The sequence below is a fragment of the Oncorhynchus masou genome, chromosome 15 (genome assembly GCF_036934945.1).
Source record: "Oncorhynchus masou masou isolate Uvic2021 chromosome 15, UVic_Omas_1.1, whole genome shotgun sequence".
Taxonomy (NCBI): Eukaryota; Metazoa; Chordata; class Actinopteri; order Salmoniformes; family Salmonidae; genus Oncorhynchus; species Oncorhynchus masou.
The window spans coordinates 6792063-6816523 of NC_088226.1; the positions used below are offsets into that span (position 1 = coordinate 6792063).

Consider the following 24461-nt stretch of genomic DNA (forward strand, 5'->3'; position numbering starts at 1 on the left):
AATCTAAAGCATTGCATCTCGTCTTTCATAATAATATTCTAACATCAATAGATCATATTATTTGCTACTGGAAAAATAGGGCCTTGCTATTTACCACGATGTAAATAGCAAAGCGGTAAATAGGCCTAACTGATCAACAATTTAACCATTAGCCTGCAGCAAATTGGTTATTTACCGCTTTGCTAATATTTGCTCAAGATGCTAAACATTTATTATATTCCATGAGAAGAGGTGGATTCCTGACATGGGGCACCTTGTCCAACTTTAATTTCTCAGTGTGTGATTCCCCTTTTAGTCACTAGGGAGAGACCTTTCAACAAGGAAAACAGCTGGTTGACTCCGGGTCCAACAGTAGTCAAATAGGCAGGGGCAGCCAGCCGCAGTCATCCTCATCAACCGCACGCCGATCTGCGGATCACATCGTCCACGGGATGGATAACGACATGGCCGAACCGGACCCATCCCGTCAGCGCAATGGTGTCGTGGAAGGGCTTTATGGAGAATTCACGGACTCGCTCAATTCAAAGGTCAGATATTCTGTGAGCTTGACTGAGAGTGCTCTCACTATACAAAAGATCTCATCGTCACCTGGACAGGATGAGGTGGTTTTCCATTTAGCTGACTGTCTTGGCTGCCGGGCTTATAAAGTGGAGGACGAAGCGGACGTTGGGGCGGTCTTTACAGCCTATTTCTACCCGTTCAAGAGGCGATGGATAAGCACAGGCATGGCCCGGCAGAAAGTAGAGCAGTGCTTTCGGGTCGCACTGGTCCAGGACCCTCTCACTAATCTTCAAGAGGCAGAGAGATGGGCGCGTGCCATCAGAGAGGCTTCTATCCGCCAGATACCCCGACGACATGGTGAGAAGCAAGGCTGCATAGTTTAAATGAACCAATTGTTTCTTTCTGGTATAGTTATGTTTGATGAGCCCGTAGGTTCTAATTTAATTTCGCCAAATGGCATCGAACTCTAGGCTATTTATATGAATAACCTGAAAAGTCTGTCATCATTGCGATATACTGTGGGTATATATGTTTCCTCATTTATTTCGGAGGAATTGTAATACTTTGCCCAGGGAAATTGGGCTTATAAATTCAGTTCAAAATGTGAGGGTAACTTTCCATCCCCTTTATCCCATACTGCACCTAAGGTCCAGTAATTCACAACCTGCTTACTCGGTTTCTATAGAATAGGATAGGCTTAAGTGCCAACTGACTGGGTAAGCTTGGAGAAGGAAATGGAATGTCCTGGAAATGGAATGTCTTTCATCTCTCACACCCAATAACCAGCTTTACCTGCTGTGGGAGGATGACTGCCAGTTACCTTTCTCAAGAGTGAAATCATTTGCATAGATTTGCAACTGTGAAATTTCTGTATAATTTGTCAGGGGTAATTTAGTCATCGCAAAAGCAACATAGCTGAACCCAAGTACTCAAGTGATTGAACTCATAGTTTTTCATCTAATGGTGCTTATGCCGGTTGTCTTGGATCAGGAAAACCCTTATTACAAAACAACTGTATTCAAATGCCTGCTTTTAAAATCTTCAGTCCATGTCATAGACTTAGGTCCATGTGCAGAGACCCGACTCTCCCTACTGAATCAGTTCTGAACATGAAACAGAGTGCTGCTGATGCTAGTTACCCAGTTACCACTCACTGAGGAGATCATTTGGTGTGGATGAAGCTGCCACAGGGAGAGCCATATGCAAAATACTATGCATATGACATTCTGTCAAAATATCGCACATTATCTTGAATTGAGTTTATCCAAGTTATTGCTACAAGATGAAATGTCTCACATTAATGTGTGCTTTGTTAAATTGCATTATTAGATTGGTTTTACTAGTTTATTTGAATCCCCATTAGCTCTTGCGAAACAGCAGCTATTCTTCCTGGGCTCCACACAAAAACATAGAACATGACAAGGAACAAAACACTGATACGCTGATAGACAAGAACAGTCACACAAATAAGATAGGAGTGCATGTGCCATGGGCCTAAATAGGCAGAATGTAAGGGAATTTCCATCTGAACGAAAAGGAGAGCTGTCGAGGATATAGTCAATCATAAATCTAATCGGTTTAAGTTGCAAGGAGACACCCTCCAGCATAGAAACATAAAAAACTTCTAACGGTCCTTCTCTGAGAAGGCACTTATATATTAATCAAACAGTACCAAATATTCTCTAAACATCAGCCCGAGAGCCTTGTAATGAAGTCAAAATAAAAGACAGTGACTTTGCCATCTGCTACAGAATCACACAGTGTTCATAATGTCATTGTGTCCCTAGTCCTTGTTTCTTCAGTAGCTCTGGCATCAATCACTATCGAACGATATGAGAACAATCCATAACATTCAGTGACAGGTCTAGTGACCATCAACCCCTTCACAAATGAGTATCATAAATAAAGCACTGGAAATCATGTATTACAGAACGGGAAAACATATACATATGCTAAGCATTGTGTTAATTATCTTAACTGAATAGCAACTTTATTCATCTTAAATATTTCCCATTACACAGAGTGAAGATAATTGTCCATAAAACAGGGGTGCCTGCCTATTATCTGCTTAGGGGCCCATGCTTAGGGGCCCATGCTTGGGGCACTCTCTAGACCCCTCAGTGGCATAGTTCTAGAGGAAATGGATATTTGATTTGGCAGTGACGGATTTGGAATGTTGGTTGCCAGAAATGGAGTCAGGTGTTGGTGGAATAAGGAATGAGGTCGCCCCGTGAATTGCCCTTTAGGTGTCCAAGGCAACTGAGACAAGGGTCTTTGTGTGAGTTGCACCTTAGGCCTGGAGCCAGCAGGAGTTGGAGTTTCAGAGCTTTGCCAAGAAGACAGATGGTAACCTGACCTGAGAGGTAACTGGTAGCATTCTCTCTGGCCTGCTGGACTTCAAAAGCCACCAAAGACCATTTTTAAAATGTCAATTCGCACATATTAATGAAGTGTCTATTGATAGCCACTGATGATAAGCCATTGAAATGCTAACACTTGATGAACTGTGGCATGACTCAGGATTCCTGCTCTAGTACAAGAAGGCTTCTCCATCTGTAGTACAGTGACTACTGCATAATGCAATGATATCATTAATTGATATGTTTTTTTTTAGCATTCAAGATTCGGGCCAGACAATAATACAGTATTCAACAGAATATATTATGTAGTTTAAATGAGTAATGGGAAGCTAATAGATGCAACAAAATACGCCACATTAATTTTTGTTCTGGAGCAAGGGTGTCAAACTCATTCCATGGAGGACCTAGTGTCTGCAGGTTTTTGTTTTGCCTTTCAATTAAGCCCTAGACAACCAGGTGAGGGGAGTTCTTTACTAATTAGTGACCTTAATGTATGAGGGACAGAGGGCGTATGAAAGTCAGAGGTTGTATAAAAGTCTGAGGGACCGACTAATCCCTGAAGGGATATTTATGTTAATTCATTTCATTTTATCTGGTGATGCAAGCTGGATAGGTTGGATTAAGAAGATCATTTCTTTTTTTCCTATAAGGTTAATGTTTAGGGAAAGCTATCAGACACTTTCAGTGCGTAATACCACATCAATTTGTTGAGACTGTAGATGCTAGATATTCCTTTTCCAGCTGTTTTATTGTGGTTCAGTCACAGCTTGACTGTGTAAGGACTGCACAGTGTGTGTTTAAGTATCTGCTGTCTACCATTCAGTTCCTGTCACAGCCAGGTCACATCGGACTGAATGAGGTGTAAATAATGAAATCCTCAAACAATGTGATGTACCTTTGCACATCAAAGGCCATGGAAGGTAATATCCTGCTATTTGCAATGCTTAGAGGTACCATAAAATGAATGTCTGCATTTTTGTAAGGAAATTCAGTCTGTCTTGACTTTCAGGAAGGTAAAATGTGTTCAGTGTGAACTTCTACGACTAAAACCAGATAGAAAATATAATGGACCTATATATTTAAAAAAATATATATCATCTTTGAGAACTAACATTCACCAAAATAAAAACTCAGGGAGAATCTAAAATGTAAAAAAAATGTCATGGCCCCCATTGATTTTGTTATAATGTTTGAGTCACTCAGATAGCATAAGAACACAACATAAGCCATGGCAAAATGTGTAAAATTGCAGGAAATTAGCTTTAAAACGTCAAAATGTTGTCTCTCTGTGTGTGTTCCACGGAGAGGGTATGTATCTGTCACTGTGATATCGCCCTGTGGCCCAATGCTCTGCTGACGCCACAGTGTCTCTCAGTGATGGAGACAAGAGCTGAACGGTGCCCCTGCTACATCAGTGGCCTCTCACCCTAGCCAGGCTGGTCCCCCGGAGCCCTCATCTCCTGCTCTGCTCCCTCAGACAGGCCTGCCTGTGACAGGCTGTCAGAGCCCCTGGCTCTACCTCTGTGGGCTGGGTGTCTAACCCCCAACCCTAATCTTGGACTCACTCAAGCTTGTTTGCAGATATGCCAGCTATGTCTGAGTCATGGAGGTAGTGTTACACCTTGGGGACACCTGAGACAGCAAGCTTTCACTTAAAGCCATTTCTACCAGCATTGTCTTTTGTTTTCCTCTGTGTTCTGGCTAGTTTTCACTTATAGTGATGTGTCATAGCAATAATGCAATAATGTGTGGACATAATGAGATATATTATGTTCTAAATTAATGTGTTTAGTAATGCTATATTTATTGCTTTAGTAATAGATTGAACATACACAGCAAAGTTGATCAGCTAATCAGTTCCATTCATTTGATCCCAGCCTCAGTACTTGTTAGTACTCACACTCAGCCACCTCACCTCTCTGTTTACCCATTTCCTCAGAGAAACACACACACTAGCTTGCTTGTCAGACAGCCCTTCAGCATGAGTCAGGGTCACATCTGCCCACAGGCACTTAACCACACACGCACGCACACACACACACACACACACACACACACACACACACACACACACACACACACACACACACACACACACACACACACACACACACACACACACACACACACACACACACACACACACACACACACACACACACACACACACACACACACACACACACAGGACCTAAAAGGTTGTTTCCACAGAAATGACTCTGGGCAGCATGTTACAAAATATGACTTAGCTCCTCATTTAGGGTCCACACTGTTTCTGTAACCAACTTGACTGGTGAAGATCACCGCCTGCAACAGAAGCCCTGTTCATACCTAGTTCTAGCATGCGCCTTTTGTCCTGATCTTGTCAACATTCTGATTGTACCCACATTTTTAGACAGGTGTAGACGATGAAAAGACACATTGTGATTTGATTGTAATCAGATCTTCCTGAGGTAGTCAGGCACCGATTGTGTCTGGATATCAGTCAAGTGTAAACAGATCTGGAATGGTCAAACTATTTAAATTAGCATTATACCAGCCTCAAACATCAATGACAGATACTACCATTGATGTACGGCATCAGTAATTGTCTTAAAATAAATACATTCATGTTATTTTGAAAGAATATCTGTCAAATAATTTGCTTACAGGGAGGCACCAGCTAATCTGGTCACAATGCGGACACCGTGAACGGATAAGAGACACATTTTAATACAATGTGTAGACACGATAAACCTTGATCACATAGTTATTGGATCATATTGATCAGATCACATGTTAGCGCAAGGTGTAAACAATGCTATAATGAACCCTGTAGGACTGCTATTGAAACCTTTGTAACTATCAAGCTCTGATAACCAACTTCAATTCGGAAAGCTTTGCTTTCGCGCTGTATCCATGTGAAGGAGTTTTTTTCCTGTGATAAGTGAAATACAGAGCTATACAGTATTTCTAGTTGCTGTCCATAGGTGCACAAACGTACACTTCTTTTAATGTCAACTCGATATGTTTTCTATACCCAATTTTACCATAGATAGACCTAATAATGATAACCGGTCTTTGACTGATTAGATCACCTGTGAGCACATATGTTAGAGCCCACCTCTTATTGACCCAGGAACCATGGAAATGCTTCCTCGACATATACTCTGAGGCTTCTGGGAGCTGAAGGCTTTTGAACAATGGGAGGCCCTATGTTTGAAAGTAACGTTACCAAGTTAATGAGTAGACCAACATCTAGATTGCGTCTTTAGTTTTAGCCCCAAGCAACCATTAATGTACTGCTACAGGAGCCTGAAGTAGTCAGGAGACAGGAAACACAGCAGAATACAGCAGAGCATGATATTGCTTACATGGAAATATCTCATGTTCTGTGGTGGTAAAGGCGGTGCTGAATTCCTACTCACAAGCTGTCGGGGGTGTAATTTTGCACCGCCAATTTTTCAGTTTTTGATTTTTTAATAAAGTTTGAAATATCCAATAAATTTTGTTCCACTTCATGATTGTGTCCCACTTGTTGTTGATTCTTCACAAAAAATACAGTTTTATATCTTTATGTTTGAAGCCTGAATTGTGGCAAAAGGTCGCAAAGTTCAAGAGGGCCGAATACTTTCGCAAGGCACTGTATGTACCAAAAGGCAGCATCCACCATTGTGTCTGAAAGACATGTAGTCAGAGCCTTTTGTGTATAAAAGCCACATTGTGTAGTGTGAAGAAAAAAATACAATGGCAACCCTTTGTATGAATGGGGAAGAGTTAGCAAGACTGTGTTTTGATACTGTCTTAATACTGCTCTTTCTGATGGTTTCACACTTCACTTTGAGATATTTCGGGACCTCTGCTGTCCCTGCACACGAGCCAAATGAGTAGGAGGTGCCACTCCAGGTCAGCCGGCTGGTAATTGGATTTCTGGGCAGGGACAGGGGAGGCCAGACGGCACTGGGCATGAACCAGACAGAGGGGCCTTGTGTGGAGGGACAGTGGCACAGCAGGGTAAGGGTGTACTGGTGCCAGTCCTGTTGGCATGAGGCTACAGGATGGAATTCACAGAGCAGCGCGATGGCTGTTTCACTGCTCCCAGGGATCCAATTAGGCCCATGGGACCGGTCCCAATGCCCAGCAGAACCGGACTCACACTCACTGGTGAGAAGTTGCTTCCACATGTGGCACATGCAGGGTTCAGAGGATAATGCTCAACTGCCAACCTTGATCCGGTATTGATAATGTCTAACAGGTTTCATTTGAGTCTGAAGTACTACTCATAACCACAAACAAGTGTAATCTCTGTAAGGATGACCCCAATTAGTCGATTGGTCGATTGTTTGGTCGATAGGCTGTTGCTTGACCAAGAATGTTTTAGTCGAGCAGTAGCAAATATATTAAAAATAAATTATGTGGACTAATCCATTTTGAGGCCTCAGGGATGGCAGACCACAGTATTATTTACCATAATTTCTAATTTGGAATGTTTGTTTGTTTATGGTAATTTATGTTAATACATTCAATATCTTATAATAATTACAGGTCCAGGGTGGCACAGCGGTCAAAAAGCACTGCACCACAGTATCAAATCAAATTTATTTATATAGCCCTTCGTACATCAGCTGATATCTCAAAGTGCTGTACAGAAACCCAGCCTAAAACCCCAAACAGCAAGCAATGCAGGTGTAGAAGCACGGTGGTTAGGAAAAACTCCCTAGAAAGGCCAAAACATAGGAAGAAACCTAGAGAGGAACCAGGCTATGTGGGGTGGCCAGTCCTCTTCTGGCTGTGCCGGGTAGAGATTATAACAGAACATGGCCAAGATGTTCAAATGTTCATAAATGACCAGCATGGTCGAATAATAATAAGGCAGAACAGTTGAAACTGGAGCAGCAGCACGGCCAGGTGGACTGGGGACAGCAAGGAGTCATCATGTCAGGTAGTCCTGGGGCATGGTCCTAGGGCTCAGGTCCTCCGAGAGAGAGGAGAGAATTAGAGAACGCACACTTAGATTCACACAGGACACCGAATTGGACAGGATAAGTACTCCAGATATAACAAACTGACCCCAGCCCCCCGACACATAAACTACTGCAGCATAAATACTGGAGGCTGAGACAGGAGGGGTCAGGAGACACTGTGGCCCCATCCGAGGACACCCCCGGACAGGGCCAAACAGGAAGGATATAACCCCACCCACTTTGCCAAAGCACAGCTCCCACACCACTAGAGGGATATCTTCAACCAGTACTGAGGCATCACTACAGCCCGGGGTTCAATCCCAGGCTGTGTCACAACCGGCTGTGACCGGGAGCCCCATAGGACTGCTCACAATTGGACATCCGGGGTATGGGAGGGTGACCGGTGCGGCTTTCCTTGGCTCATCGTGCTCTAGCAACTCCTTGTGACAGGGCTGGGCACCTGCAAGCTGACTCCGGTCATCAGTTGAACGGGGTTTCCTCTGACACATTGGTGCGGCATCCGGGTTAAGTGAGCAGTGTGATAAGAAGTAGGCGGCCAGGCGGGTCATGTTTCGGAGGACCTTCGCCTCTCCCGAGCCAATTGAGGAGTTGCAGAGCTGAGCCAAGGGAAAAAATAAAATAAATATGCCTGTGACTGCCGGGCCTGGTTAGTACTGGGACGGGAGATCGCCTGGGAATACCAGGTGCTAAAAACTATATTATTATTATAGTCTTACCGTTGTCATTGTAGGAGTGGAAACGTTGTTGGTAGAATGCACATCCTAAGTTTTGGTTTATTTCATTCCATTTCCGAGTTGTCAATTTATTGACTGTCTTTTTTTTGAAGCGCTCCTGTCAATCTTGAGTAAGGACATGCACCTGATTACACATAGAAGTAGGCCTAGGCTACCTGGCCTGCACACAAATGTAGACCTATAAATGTGCCCATTCGGGGATCTGATACTATTTCTGATTGTCTTAACTCACAATCACTGTGGAGCTTCTCAAAGTCATCTTTCCTTCGCCTCAAACAGCAAATAAACACTCTGTTTTTACATCCATTGAGAATCACAATAGTTCCTTAACGTAGCCTAATTTAGAAATTCGCTCCCTTTTGATAACCACTCAGCATGAAAGGGTGAAAAAAATCTCATGCTCTGATCCAGTTGAAACGTCATAAAATAGGCCTGCCTGATTACTTCTTATCCCTTGCGCAAATAGCCTACAGCTGTGTCTGTTTGGGAAACTCTTAGAGCCCAGGATATTTTTACATATTGGCAATGGCAATAGAAGTTATTTTTTTATTTGATTAATTTTCATTTAGATAGAATTGTGATTAACCACATGACATTGATTTTGAGACACGAAGACTTTAATATAAATTAAATGAAACTTTTCCACGAATATGTGCATATGAAAATCGTAACTGGCACGCAGATCAGGAGAAATGGTATGATAACTTGGCACTCCAAATGGAAAAGGCTGCCAACCGCTGGTGTATTCTATTACTGGCAACTTCAGGAGCATAATGGCAGAATCTGCGAAGCCCAGCAGCAGTGAGAGGAGGGTCGGGTCAGGAACAGGTTAGGCTTATTGATCCCTGGCTTCCTCATTTTTAATCACAGTGCTCTGGTAATAATTCTGAAGATAACCACACAGATCATAACAGAGTAGCATTACTTAAAGAAATTCTCCGGTACTTGTGTATACTTTTTAGCCAGTAGTTCTGAAAGTAGCACTCATGAGCCAAAAGTGGTCCCCGAAAATGGTGTACTACCTCATATATGTGCAGATATATGCACCACGTCATGGCTTTCTCTCTCGCTCTGCTCTGTGTGCATCTTGCTAGCTTTCACTCATATTGCAGGGGGCTGAAGCTCATTGGCTGAAACTCAAATTGCTAGGTGTCTGGCTCACGTGTGGGAAAATGTAGGGAAAATGGCGCAGCACAGAAAAACTGTCGCTTTAAAACTAGGGATTTGTGGCTAATTTAGGTAAAACTGCAGATTGACACATCCAGCCCAAAGCGGGAGGTTTAAAAAATACTTTGTATTGGCCAAAGTTCCGGAGCATATCTTCAACTACAACATTAGGCGAATGAGTTGAGGTGGCATGTGTTTTGTTAGACTTACATTTCTGGGGGAAAATAAGTGGATCACAAAAACAATAACGTTAAGCACCATCTGTGAGTGAATGGTGTCACTGCCCTTGGCATCACTGTTGAATGCTATCTTTTTGAACAATGGTTTTCTGCCAAGGGATCGAGAGGGTAGAGACTCCTTTCATAACCTCTTTGTCATGTCTGAGATTGATGTCAGAAAAACATTTTGGAAGACAATAGAGAGTTGCATGATTGATGTTTCCTTGATACTAGAAAATTAAGTGGAGCAATTATTCCCATGACAACTTGAGAATACCAACTCACAAACTATTCATTTTTCCCTCTTCTGTTTATCTACATCTTTCACTCCATTGCTCTCTTTTTCTATTATCTCTCTCTCTCTCTCTCTCAGATGTGAAGTACTATGAGGTACGGCGGCCCTGCAGGGTCATGGTTCTGGTGAACCCCCAGAGTGGGCGGGGCCAGGCTCTCCAGCTTTTCACCGGGCAAATCGAGCCCATGCTCACCGAGGCTTCAGTCCCTTACACATTGGTCATCACTGGTCAGTCCCTACACATTGGTCATCACTGGTCAGTCCCCTACACATTGGTCATCACTGGTCAGTCCCCTACACATTGGTCATCACTGGTCAGTCCCTTACACACACTGGTCATCACTGGTCAGTCCCCTACACACTGGTCATCACTGGTCAGTCCCCTACACACTGGTCATCACTGGTCAGTCCCCTACACATTGGTCATCACTGGTCAGTCCCCTACACACACTGGTCAGTCCACTACACACACTGGTCAACACTCAGTCCCCTACACACACTGGTCATCACTGGTCAGTCCACTACACACACTGGTCAACACTCAGTCCCCTACACACACTGGTCAACACTCAGTCCTTTACACACCTACCTGCTTGAGCCCTATTATCTCACTGTCCTGATTACGCACGCGCACACGGGCACACACACACACACACACACACACACACACACACACACACAGTGTTTGACTCTGCACTGCCTTGTCGGATCCCCTGCTCCCAGTATTATATACTCTCAACTACTTTTCACGAACTGTGAGAATAGCACTGCTAGCACTGCTTCCCCTCCACTGCCTGGGTACTGTAGCTAGCCTGTCTGAGTGGATTAACCAGCGCCACCTCGCTGCCCTGCCTGCCTCCACTTAGAGAATGGAGCCCTGCAGAACTATCATGTCATCTACTAGTCTATGCCAGAGGACTAAGGCACACTGAGAGGATCGTTTTTCAGCGAGGGAGTAAATCTGGGGTTTTCTGATTTGTTTGTTCATGTGCTTGTGTGCACCTGCATGTGTGTCTCCCTCAGAAACTGAGGGAGCTCATGTGGAAAACAGTTCACTGTTCAAGTAGGTATGTATTCAGAAACTGAGAGCAGAAAAACGTTATATTGGGCATCTAATGTGATATGTATCATCCTAACCCAAAAGGGACCTTGGTTCATATCACATTAACAGAGAGTAGCTACCAAGCTATAGCTCATCAGAAGAGAGGATTACATAAAATCCAGAAAGTCAAGAGATAGTGAGGTAGCACCTGTCTATGTGTGTTTGTGTGTGGCAGTGACCCCGTGAATAAGGAGAGGGCTGGGAAGTGCAGCCTCAGCCTCCAGCCAGCAGCATAGAGTGCTGAGTCAGCCGCAGCAGCCTCCCTCTGCTTTTGCCTGACAGCACAGGACCACATCACTCCGCTCTCAGTCTCCCCATACATACCAAACAGCATGGACTTAAAGGAAACTCAGTGGGTGAGGGAGGGCTAGGGGACAGGTATATGTTATGCTGGGAGAGGAGGAGAAGAGGAGGAGGAGGGGGGTGGATGTAGTAATGGAGTGTCTGGTCATTTTTCAAACCTCAACACATACGGTAACTCATCAGAAAAGTAATGCCCTTGTGATGACAATGCCTCAACAAAACCCACAGAGACACAGGCATAGACACACACAATTGCAAAAACAAACAAACACAGTACTGCCTTTAGCAGAGCTGATATTTGCTGCAGAACACAAGTCTCAGCTGGCAGAATGGTGCTAGACAGTGTGCTTAGGGGGGATCCAATAAGACCCCCTGCAGCGCGACTGTCTCAAGGACATCTCCAATAAAACTCCACTAAACACCAGTCGTCACATCATCTATCACAGCAGTGGCAGATGTTTGCACTAAGGCCTGGCTGCTTTGAAGACTGCCATCGGCCAGTTGAATAGCCACTGCACGGTCTAATGATATGTATGGACTGATAGAGGGAAATTGAATCCCTTTTCTCTCCCATCCCACTGATCCCTCCCTGGGGCTTCTGGTGAAGGGAGGCCATCTCTCAGACCTTATTCCTTCTCTCTTTCCTCCCTCCTCCCTGTCCCTCTCTCTCATGGCATTTCTCTCTGTCCTCCATAGAGCACCAGAACCATGCGAGGGACCTGGTGAGAGAGACTGATCTGTCACAGTGGGACGCTCTGGTCATCCTGTCAGGAGACGGGCTGCTGTTCGAGGTGCGCCAAGTATAGACACTGCATGAACACATTTCCAGCATAGCTAACTTGTCTAAAGTTTCCTTAAGACTGTTTGAATAAGCAGTGGGGTTTGTGGGGTACAACTCTCAGTTGGAGGGTCGTGGCCTGATGCTGTTTGTGTGTGTTTGCCTGTCCGGTCAGGTGTTAAATGGTCTTCTGGAGAGAGAGGACTGGGAGGAGGCCATCCAGACCCCACTGGGCATCTTACCAGGGGGCTCGGGCAACGCCCTGGCAGCCTCTGTCCACCACTACACTAAGTAAGTCCACTAATGAGACATTTAAATGCATAGAGTACAGTAGAATGGAATGCGACAAAGAAGGTGATTTATCCCTTTTCTATGGATGTAATTATCACATTAGCTGACTGGGCAAAGTAGGCACATTTCTGGAGAGACAAGGAGAGAGATAGTGTCTGCTTCAGCTTCACACTTCATAAAGTCCAAGAAGAGTCATTATTTGACTGTTGCTGATAGCTACTTTTAATGGAGTGATGTAATGGGTTCTAGAGCAACTGGAAATTCAGTGGACTACTACTGAGGTAGTGTCTGGACCGCCTTTATTACTGCTGTTTGTGAAATATGAGCCCCCTACATTTACAACATCAACAGAAAAACAACAACAAAATACACAGCGAGTTGTATAACATTAGATATCTATCACAGTTGAATAAAGCTTTGCAGCCTATGAACAACCCTAACCCTACCACCCCTGTTTAACTCAAACCAAGCTAATCCTAGCCACAACCATTATCCTAGCCATAACCCTTACCCTAGCCACAATCCTAACCCTAACACCCCTGTTTAACTCAAACTAAGCTAACCCTAGCCACAACCATTATCCTAGCCATAACCCTTACCCTAGCCACAACCCTAACCCTACCACCCCTGTTTAACTCAAACCAAGCTAACCCTAGCCACAACCCTTACCCTAGCCATAACCATTATCCTAGCCATAACCCTTACCCTAGCCACAACCCTAACACCCATGTTTAACTCAAACCAAGCTAACCCTAGCCACAACCATTATCCTAGCCATAACCCTTACCCTAGCCACAACCCTAACCCTACCACCCCTGTTTAACTCAAACCAAGCTAACCCTAGCCACAACCCTTACCCTAGCCATAACCATTATCCTAGCCATAACCCTTACCCTAGCCACAACCCTTACCCTAGCCATAACCATTATCCTAGCCATAACCCTTACCCTAGCCACAACCCTTACCCTAGCCACAAACATTATCCTAGCCATAACCCTTACCCTAGCCACAACCCTTACCCTAGCCATAACCATTATCCTAGCCACTACCCTTACCCTAGCCACAACCCTTACCCTAGCCACAACCATTATCCTAGCCATAACCCTTACCCTAGCCACAACCATTATCCTAGCCATAACCCTTACCCTAGCCATAACCCTTACCCTAGCCACAACCCTTACCCTAGCCATAACCCTTACCCTGGCCATAACCCTTACCCTAGCCACAACCCTTACCCTAGCCATAACCCTTACCCTAGCTTCATGTCCACACCCCAGTTCAACCCTAACCCCATTATCTTACAGTCAGACAGTGCAGATGGTTATGTTTAAAGTACTGTAACTGTCCAGTGTTTCCAGATCTCTATGAAATATGACCTATAATTAATTACTATATGAGTTAAATAGTGTTCCTTCCAAAATAATTGTAATTAAGAATGTTAAAAAGCAGCTGTTCTGTGTTGGAATGGTGTGGGCATACCCCAACAACGGAATGGTGTGGGCATACCCCAAAAACGGAATGGTGTGGACATACCGCAACAACGGAATGGTGTGGGCATACCCCAACAACGGAATGGTGTGGGCATACCCCAACAACGGAATGGTGTGGGCATACCCCAACAACGGAATGGTGTGGGTGTACAGTGTACCGGTCATTAAAAATATGAATGTGAGTAAACTGCTGATTGGCCAGCTCATCCTCCTCTAGACTGCTGATTGGCAAGCTCATCCTCCTCAGGAGTATGACATCATACTCTATGAGGAGATAGCAAGCATTTTTGAAATGGTCAGTTTGAGTTTTTCTCCCAGTTATACTTTGGCCACTGAAACGAGTATAGGACGAGTCAACAACATTATTTGGGTATGAGTTAGCAGAATATGAATTAAATTAAATGTGAGATTTTCACTGGACAGTTACTTTAAAACAATGGGATTAGGGTTTAACCGGCATGTGGACATGAACCTAGGGTTAGGGTTATGGCGAGGGTTAGGGTTACTGCTGTAAGTACAATGTATTACCATTCTAGAGTTAGGGTCATTACTTTTAAGTGAAGGAGTAGCTCCGGCTGAATTGAACCACAGACTGATACCTAACTGCCTCAGTCTACTGTGAGCTGACTGCTACTCCCTGCAGGTCTCCACAGGTCTGGGGTAAGGAGCTGCTGCTGAGCTGTGGCTTCCTGCTGTGTAAAGGCCTGGTGACTCAGTTGGACCTGGTCTCTGTCCACCTGGCCTCCAGCCAGCGCATCTTCTCCTTCCTCTCCCTGGCCTGGGGCTTCGTGGCCGACGTCGACATTGAGAGCGAGAAGTACCGCCTCGTTGGCCCCATGCGATTCCTGGTTGGTACGCTGATGCGCCTGGCCTCCCTCAAGGTATATCAGGGTAGGCTGGCATACCTGCCTGCTCCTCCCTTCACACCCCAGAACTCCTCCCTCTGCTCCTCTCTACCCTGTGGGCCCAACAGCTCCCCCAATCAGAACTCTCGCCACAACCACATCACAAACTCCAACCACAGCACAAACTCCAACCACAACACCGCCCACAACTCCTCCAACATTGCCATCACAACCATGAGGACCGAGCCCCAACCAGTCAACCAGAAGGGGCCTCCTGACTCGCTCCTAGCAGACCTGGAGCAGCCGGTGCCTGATCATTGGACAGTAGTGAATGAGGAAGACTTTGTACTGGTATTGGCCATGTTCCAGTCCCACTTGGCTGAGGACCTGTTTGCCGCCCCTGGGGCCGCAGCAGACGACGGCTTCATCCACCTGTTGTATGTGCGTGCAGGCATCTCCAGGCTAGCTCTGCTCACACTCTTCATGACCATGGAGAAGGGGGGGCACCTGGCTATTGGCTGCCCACACCTTGTGTATGAGAGGGTGAAGGCCTTTCGCCTGGAGCCTCTGTCCCCCGAGGGAGCGATCACTGTGGACGGAGAGATGGTGGAGTACGGGCCAGTACAGGCCCAGGTTCATGAAGGAATCGCCAGGCTCATCTCAGGCTGAGAATCTACTCTGAGAGTTTGTCCTCCCCACAGCCCTGACTTCTCGCTCCCTTTCTTACTCTGTCTACTGTATATACAAAGTGCCAAAGACATTATATCAGCCTTTGGAAAATCCCCCCTCTTTTTTTCTACAGATACATTCAGTATCTATCTCTGTGTCCTGTTGTTTAGAGATCCCTCCCTTTCCTCTCCATGCTTCATTCAGGGTCAAAGCCATGGATGTTCTTGCAGCTGGCTGGTCTCAGCTAAGAGTGTGTGTGTATGACAGTGTTTGTATGATAGTGTGTTGTGAGCGGTGTGTTTAGTAGGGAGGGGCTCACTGCTGAGGAGTACCTTGTGTGCTCCGCTGTCCGACTTAATGAGTGTGACACACGTGAAGAGAAGCACATTCTTCTGTCCCGCGAGGATGTGGCAGGCAACCAGCTCTACGTCCGCTATCTAGCCCCGGGGTAATCATTCTGTGGAGGATGAGACACGGGCCTGACATGTAGGCCTTCCCCCCTCAGGATATACTGTTCGAGTCATAGGTGTAGGTTCTCTATGGAGAAGCACAACGTTGGAGAATGCAGCATTGTAGACCTCCACCAATGATATTAGGTTACTCTTCTCCCTCTCACCAGTGAAAACCTCTCCGTTACCTCTGTGTTTAATGGATGGGGTGGAAGGGGTTAGGTGCTAGTGAGGTCGAGTTAAAGCAGCATGGAGGTTCAGGAACCTGGCCAGCTGAGGTTACCTTCTTATATATCTCGCCTGTCTCCTACCCTGCTGCTGCTGCAGCTCAAATCAAGATGCTTCTTGGACCACCTTCTTCCTGACACAAACACACAGGCTTGACACTCCCTTTCAGATCTGGAGCACTCAGCAAGGAGGGGGATGGTCTCATCTGCTACATATGACCCCTTCTAGCTGTGTTAAGGTTGTACTCCCTCCTCCTTCACAAGATGTTGGAGCCATCAGCACCTAATGTGTCCTTATTCTGAAGCTTTATGGGTGAATGAAAAATACTAGCTGATGGAACTACAAGCAGTCGAAGAAGATACAGGACCATTGTCAATTTTTATGAACGGTTTTATTGTAGTTAAAATAATATAAATATTTCTGTTGTTTTCTGTCCAAGCACACACTAAGAAGGAAAACATGGTTTTGCACTACGCAGCACTGCATGGGTCAGTGGGTTTTGCACATTGATTTGATCAATAAGAGTTGGAGCGACCAGGCCAGAGTGCTGCGTTCTCTACTGGGGCCTTTTTCTTGTCGGGGTGGAGATGATGAGCATTAGTGCACTGGAGCAGAGACAAGCGCAAATGTGAGCATTATCATCAGTTCTACTCGCACCAGTTCATGTCAGGTCGGGTTCACCCCAGAGATATAATAATTACTGGTTTAACTAATCCTAGAGCACACACTTGGTTTGGCTCAAAATGTCATATGGGTGGAAGGGTTTTAATGTACTGTATAATGAATCTAAAAGGATGCTTAAAATGACTCTACTTGACGGTATGCTGACTGCAGATGTAACATTATCTTCTCCCATTCTGATTTCAATCTACCATGTCTGTGCCTGTGCCTGACTTTGATATGCCCTTAAATTAAGAAAAATTTGTTTTATTTGTCACATGCACAAGTACAGCGAAATCCTTAACTTGAAAGCCCTACCCAACAGTGCAGTAGTATATATATATATATATATATATATATAAAGTATAATTAATAATAAGAAAAAAAACAAGGGGGAAAAAACAAGAAATAAGAAAGAAGAGAGGAAGCTATATACAGTGTCAGTGCCAGTACCAAATGTACAGAGATACTGGAGTATTGAGGTAGATTGGAAAATGTAGGCAGGGATTAAGAGAAAGGGACTGGAAGCAGGATAAATCATGTGTTATTATAATATTAAACATACTGTATGGTACCTTTTACCCCACACATACCTATCTACCTACCTAATCCTCATTTGTCAGGCTCTGCTGGTGGTGTTGACAAGGTCATAGACCATGCATACACAAGTTTAAGCACATATCCTAATTGAGAGATTAGCTATGCAAATTCTTTCAATGTGGCCCGTTCTGGGACACCTCACTGCTCTTTATGCAGTGGGAGGGGTCCCCCTAGTGGATTTACCTTAACCAGTCATTGCAGTTCAAGTGGTTGAAGTTCTGACATCGTACTTGCACATTTGTTTCTATGGTACAACAGTAGTACTGTATAAAATCTTATGATAGCTCACTTTCATTATTTGTATGTTTGGTTGCATTGATTCACTAGCATACTGGTATCCAGGTTATGAAAACAATTACAAGCCATTTGAATTAAACTACAATCACTTATCATATTGCCATCTGAATCACTTCAGGTACGGTAGCTCATGCTAGACTGTGTATACTGAGTATCATCTCTCTTCAGTTGAATATAATCTCTCCTCAACCGAACAGACAAGCGGACATCCATTGCTGACCCTATTGACTGTTATGTAATATGTATAAAAAAACAACTGGTCTCAACACATCTGAGTGGAGTAATTGCAATTGTGTTGAACTACTGTTATCTTCTCTATCCTGTACCCTTGGCTGATAGGGTGGACTGTGGAGTGACTACATCATAGTACTGTTATTAATATTGAAATACTGCTGTAGTCTTCTCATTGCATTCATGTCCTTTTTTATGTCATCATTCCCGTGTAGGAGAGAGATCTATATTTTTCCAGGGTTTCATTTAGTAAGAACCACAACTAAATACATGAATCATGCTGTATCGACTGTCTGAATTGTAATAAAATTCCCAAATTCTTCAAGAGAATCTGTCTTGTTCATCATTAGCAACCATCTTTTCCAGAGAGCATTAACACTGTTAATTGTCTTTTTAGTTTTTTTATAAAGTGAAAATGATAATCCAGTGGTTAATATTGTCCATTACAGGTGTTGTGTATTTGAGGGTGTATTAAAGTTCTGCTTGTAGGACCAGACTAATCGTATCTTTTATGATAGCAGTGTTCCAATGTCAGTACTGCTGATAGCTTTTCTCCCTCTAACCATGGATACCCATTCTAAATATCCACCTGTTGAGAGAGTAACCACTAAATAATATCATTTGTAGGCCTATACTTAGCAGACCGGTATAGAGAACTTGGCTGGAGCAAGAGTTGACCACAATTACCCCCATGCCTACTATATCTCCCAAATATACAGGAGAATATCCACTTTGCCATGTGTCAGTCAAACTCAAGGGATGAAGATAGAAGCTAATACGCCGAGTTGTGGAAACAACTTCTATAATCTGTCACGTGACATAGTAATAGTCACTGGCTTTATAATGAAGAGGTGGACGTCTTTCAGGGCACGCAAGAGAGAGAGGAGGGAGGAGAGGGTGAGATAAGACAATAAGGCAGGTAGAGAGTGTTTGGATGAGATTGCATCAGGTAAGTAAAGCAACGTTATTTTCAGTTACAGTGCTCTTGTTGGTTACCATATAAATTCAGAGTATCTGCATATGAGTATCTGCATATCATGGCAAACAAATATAGAATGGCAGAGGAAAAAACATATTGTAAATTCATTACATTCCGTGTGTTAATTCTCTATTTTGTGGTACATTAATTCTCTAGGCAAGTAATAAACAGGTTGTCACAACACTGCCATTTGTGCGTAAAGCAGCAGACCTCAGGTCGCTTAATTTCTGGTTCTAGTTAATTGCTCTCCACTCTCCATCGCTTCAAATGCTATTATTTCATTCATGAGCACCGACATCGTACTATTCATATTCTAAATGGTAAAATGACTCACATATACATGGACCACATCCTATAAATACGGATTCTACTCCCTCTTGGTCATCTGTGCACAGGTTGTCCCAACAAGAGGAGGAAACTGAAGATTAGCCTTCGTGTAACAGCCAAGAGAGAAGACTTGTGCAAACAAACAACAATAGAAGGAACAGAAGAATATCGAAGTAATCCAACCGGAGTTATAAAAGTTGTAAAATGTCTCTAGTGGGCGCCCTGCCTTTCCTGAAACCGCGCCTATCCCCTTCTGTTTCTCCTGGGCGCCAAAGAAGACACACATTGCCAGCAAGCGAGTTCCGACCGCTCAACATGCAAGATGCCATCAGCGTGTTCGAAATCGAGAAAGAGGGTAAGTTGTCCATAAATTCAGTTATAAATGTTTGTATGTATTATGTGTTATGAATTAATGGCACCAATATACAATGTATGAACGTTATCAGGGGTACTCAAATCGCGCGTAAAACTCGTGCCAACAGCCTCTCCTTGGGCTTTACGCACCTTGACTGGGCGCGCCAGTCTGTCTCTTCCTTTCCATAACACTTTGTATTAATCCCTTGTTATAGGTTTAATGCACTGATACGGATCCGCCTTTCCATTCTTAAATACAGTGAGTTCAAGGATGATGAAAACGTGTCTCTCTTTTCCTCCGCCAGCCTTTATCTCTGTGTCAGGAGACTGTCCACTCCACCTTGATGAGGTGCGTCATTTCCTCACGCTGTGTCCAGAGCTGTCCATGGGCTGGTTTGAGGAGGGGAGACTAGTAGCCTTCATCATTGGGTCCCAATGGGACCAGGACAGACTCTCCCTAGTAAGACACTTCTATGATGTTATATATAATTTACTATTGATTCATAGGTCATTTACTCTATATCTTACTGTGTTTTTATTAGCTCACTGATATTTTTTCTCAATCAGGTGCTCTGTATTACATCATCATACATATTCTTGAATTAACTCTACATGAGCTACATTTGCATTTTTCCTTTTCTGCAGGACGCCCTAACTCTTCACAAGCCCAAAGGTTCCACAGTTCATATCCATGTGCTGGCGGTCCACCGGACCTTCCGGCAGCAGGGCAAGGGCCCTATCCTGATGTGGCGCTACCTGCAGTACCTACGCTGCCTGCCCTATGTGCGCCGTGCAGTGCTCATGTGCGAGGACTTCCTGGTTCCTTTCTACCAGAAGTCTGGCTTCAAGGTGCAGGGTCGCTGTTCCATCACGGTGGCATCACTGACCTTCACAGAGATGCAGTACCCTGTGAGGGGCCATGCCCTGATGCGGCGCAACAGTGAAGCTATTGGTTTTCATCAGACTGTGTTATTATTGGAGGAACCAATTCAGAGGAGTGAGTCTGCCTTGTTATTGGAGGAACAGACTCAGAGGACTGAGCCTGAGTCTGCTGATGTGTAAATCTTTTTTACTCAGTTATATATTAGATTCCTGTTGTACATATCAACTATGATGTAAAATAAAGTGATGTAAACATTTACATTTATATCTAAGATGGTAGTCTAAAGTGCACACCATACATGCATGACCAATGCAGGGAGTCTTTAAGCTTTATTACAATGTTTTAATTTCAGATACCTAACGTTAGTTAATATGTGAATATTTTAATGTTAACTAGCTACATGCTAATGAATGTTAGAACAAATATTGTGTGACTTCTGTCTGTGTGAGATTATATTTTTACTGCAAATGTTCCCGTTGTATTTATTGTAAGTTTTGTCTGAAGGTTTGGGTTGCAAGCCCCCTCCTCTCTGACAGTATATGGACTGACGTCACTGACTACCAGGCTTTAGCAGCTCAACCGTGCCTCTTTATCTCTATTAGTGGGCATTAGGTATACTGTAAACGTCTGAGGATTTACAAGAGGATCCTTTCATTGGACTGCCAGTAGATCTAGTGACTTAATTAACAAGCCCGTTTTCACACAATGAGAAAAGTAGGCTACATCCACACCAATTTGGATTAATCTGTTACTGAAACTGTTTGTCTATTCATTTCCCTTTGGGTCATATGTGCAGAGCGTTAATCAAACCATGTAGTATCTTCTCTTACTCCACCAGAACCTGTCTTACCCTTGAAACCAATCATATCTTTAATAAAGATGTTTTTGTACTGTTTTTGTTATTAAAAAATATAATAAAGATGATAATGTATTAACGTTCTGAGCATGTTCAATTTGCATGACTTCAGTATAACAATTACATTTACTGTTGATTCATTTAACTATATTTATTCATAAGAATGTACAACATCATACGCATAATTTGGCTGTGTTTACACATGCAGCCCAATTCTGATCTTTTGCAAAATTATTGGTCCAATAAGTGGGAAAAGATCCAAATTGGGCTACCTGTGTAAACGCAGCCTACCATTTGTCACGATCCAGAAATAAAGCTTGCGTGAACATGGCCAACTACTGGACAGCAAAGACTACTGGACAGCAGCTTTCAATCTATAGCTAGAGGACTCCTGATATCTCCAGGTGACTTCAACCTACTTACGTCTACCTTCGGTTAATTTCTTTCCACCTCTTTCTTCCCCTCCTTGCCTCTTCTGGCTTCACCCTTTCCCGGACCCCTCCCACTCACAAGGCAGGCAATACGCTTGACCTAATCCTTACTAGAGGCTGTTCGCCTACTAATCTCACTGCAACCCCCCTCCAGGTCTCAGATCACTATTTTGTTTCCTTTTCCTCTGACCCAAACCACTCAGCCCCTACCCAGATGGTCATGTGCCGTCGCAATCTTCGCTCTCTCTCTTCCACTACTTTATCCTCATCTATCCTATCATCTCTCCCTTCTGCTAAATATTTCTCCCTCCTGTCTCCTGATTCTGCCTCTTCAACCCTAGTTTCCTCCCTTTCCGTATCTTATGACTCGTACTGTCCACTTTCCTCCCGGCCTGCTCAGCCCTCCCTCCAGTTCCATTGCTGAGAAAATCATTGCGATCATACAGAACAGGGCGAAAATCGAGGAAAGCTGAACTTCTGGAGGACCAATCCTCCTTTCATTCCCTCCTCTCTACATTTTCTTCCTCTGTATCCGCTGCGAAAGTCACTTTCTATCACTTCAAATTTCAAGCTTCTTCCTCTAACCCTAGGAAACTCTTTTCCACCTTCTCCTTCCTCCTTAATCCTCCACCCCTTCCTCATCCCTCTCTGCAGATTACTTTGTCAACCACTTTGAAAATAAGGTTGATGACATCAGCTCCTCATTCACTCAGCCTATTGAGTCTATTGGTCCCACTGACACAGAACAACAACGCTATGCCTTGACCTCTTTCTCCCCTCTCTCTCCAGATAAAATCCTGAGACTAGTGGGGTCCTGAGACTAGTGGGGTCCGGCCACCCGACAACCTGCCCGATCAACCCATCCCCACCTCCCTTCTCCTGACCATCTCTGTAGAGACCTTCTCACTTCCCTCATCAACTCATCCCTGGCCACTGACTGCCTCCCCTCTGACTTAAAAATGTCCGGAGTCTCTCCCCTCCTCAAGAAACCAACACTTGACCACTCTGACATCAAAAACTATAGACTGGTATCCCTTCTTTATTTTCTTTCCAATACAATTTTAGCATGCTGTCTCTGACCAACTCTCTCGCTAGCTCTCTCAGAATGTCAGTCAGGCTTCAAGACAGGTCCCTCAATTGAGACTGCTCTCTTCTGTATCAGTGAGGCTCTCCTGCCAAAGCTGACTCTCTCTCCTCTGTTCTCATCCTCCTCCTAGATCTGTCCACTGCCTTTAACACAGTGAACCATCAGATCCTCCTCTCCACCCTCTCCGGGCTAGGCGTCTCAGGCTCTGCACACTCTTAGATTGCATCCTACCTGACAAGCCACTCCTACCAGGTGACATGGAGAGAATCTGTGTCTGCACTACATACTCTCACTACTGTTGTCCCCCAGGGCTCGGTTCGAGGCCCTCTCCTTTTCTCTCTATACACCAAGCCACTCGGCTCCGTCATATCCTGACATGATCTCTCATATCATTGTTATGCGGATGACACTCAACTACTTTTCTCCTTCCCCCTTCTGACACCCAGGTGGCAACACGCATCTTTGCATGCCTGGCAGATATCTCAGCTTGGATGTCGGCCCACCACCTCAAGCTAAACGTTGACAAGACGAAGCTGCTCTTCCTCCCAAGGAAGGCCTGCCCACTCCAAGATATCTCCATCACGGTTGACAACTCTACGGTGTCCCCCTCCCATAGTGCAAAGAACCTTGGTGTGACCCTGGACAACACCCTGTCGTTCTCTGCAAACATCAAAGAAGTGACCCGCTCCTGCAGATTCATGCTCTACAACATCCATCAAGTATGACCCTACCACACACAGGAAGCAGCGCAGGTCCTAATCCATTCACTTGTCATCTCCTGTCTGGACTACTGCAACTCACTGTTGGCTGGACTCCCCACTTGTGCCATCAAACCCCTGCAACTTATCCAGAATGCCACAGCCTGCCTGTGTTCAACCTTCCCAAGTTCTCCCATGTCACCCTGCTCCTCTGCACACTCCACTGGCTTCCAGTTAAAGCTTGTATCCACTACAAGACCATGGTGCTTACCTACGGAGCAGCAAGAGGAACTGCTTCTCCCTACCTTCAGACTATGCTCAAACCCTACACCCCAACCCGAGTGCTCTGTTCTTCCACCTCTGTGGTTATCCCACCTAGCTATTTTAAGATGAATGCACTAATTGTATGTCGCTCTGGAAAAGAGTGTCTGCTAAATTACAAAAATGTAAATGTAAAGTGCAGGGGCTAACTTGTGACTCAAGTTGAAAGTTATAGATTGTCATAATTCCTGACTGTGCATTTTGGTGAGGGTGAAATAGTAATATTTTGGAATTCAGTGGAAATAAAGCACTGACTGCCATATATTAGTGTTGTCTTTTTACATTAAGTGTATTATTACACCTGCTTAAATTGATAATTTATTTATTGGAGAGAAGGCAAAGC

At 44.4% G+C, this 24461-nt stretch overlaps 2 protein-coding genes across 2 annotated transcripts; both read left to right on the top strand.

Moving 5' to 3' along the window:
* Nucleotides 1-364: 364 nt before the first annotated feature.
* LOC135555430 (sphingosine kinase 1-like) lies at nt 365-18512 on the top strand. The gene is made up of 5 exons (XM_064987840.1): nt 365-858; nt 10318-10467; nt 12341-12435; nt 12598-12713; nt 14847-18512. The coding sequence occupies exons 1-5, from the start codon at nt 432-434 to the stop codon at nt 15715-15717; spliced, it is 1659 nt and encodes a 552-aa protein (XP_064843912.1). The 5' UTR covers nt 365-431; the 3' UTR covers nt 15718-18512.
* A 1100-nt stretch (nt 18513-19612) lies between these two features.
* LOC135554958 (serotonin N-acetyltransferase-like) lies at nt 19613-21223 on the top strand. Its single transcript, XM_064987341.1, has 3 exons — nt 19613-19843; nt 20148-20302; nt 20488-21223. The coding sequence occupies exons 1-3, from the start codon at nt 19693-19695 to the stop codon at nt 20902-20904; spliced, it is 723 nt and encodes a 240-aa protein (XP_064843413.1). The 5' UTR covers nt 19613-19692; the 3' UTR covers nt 20905-21223.
* Nucleotides 21224-24461: the final 3238 nt, after the last annotated feature.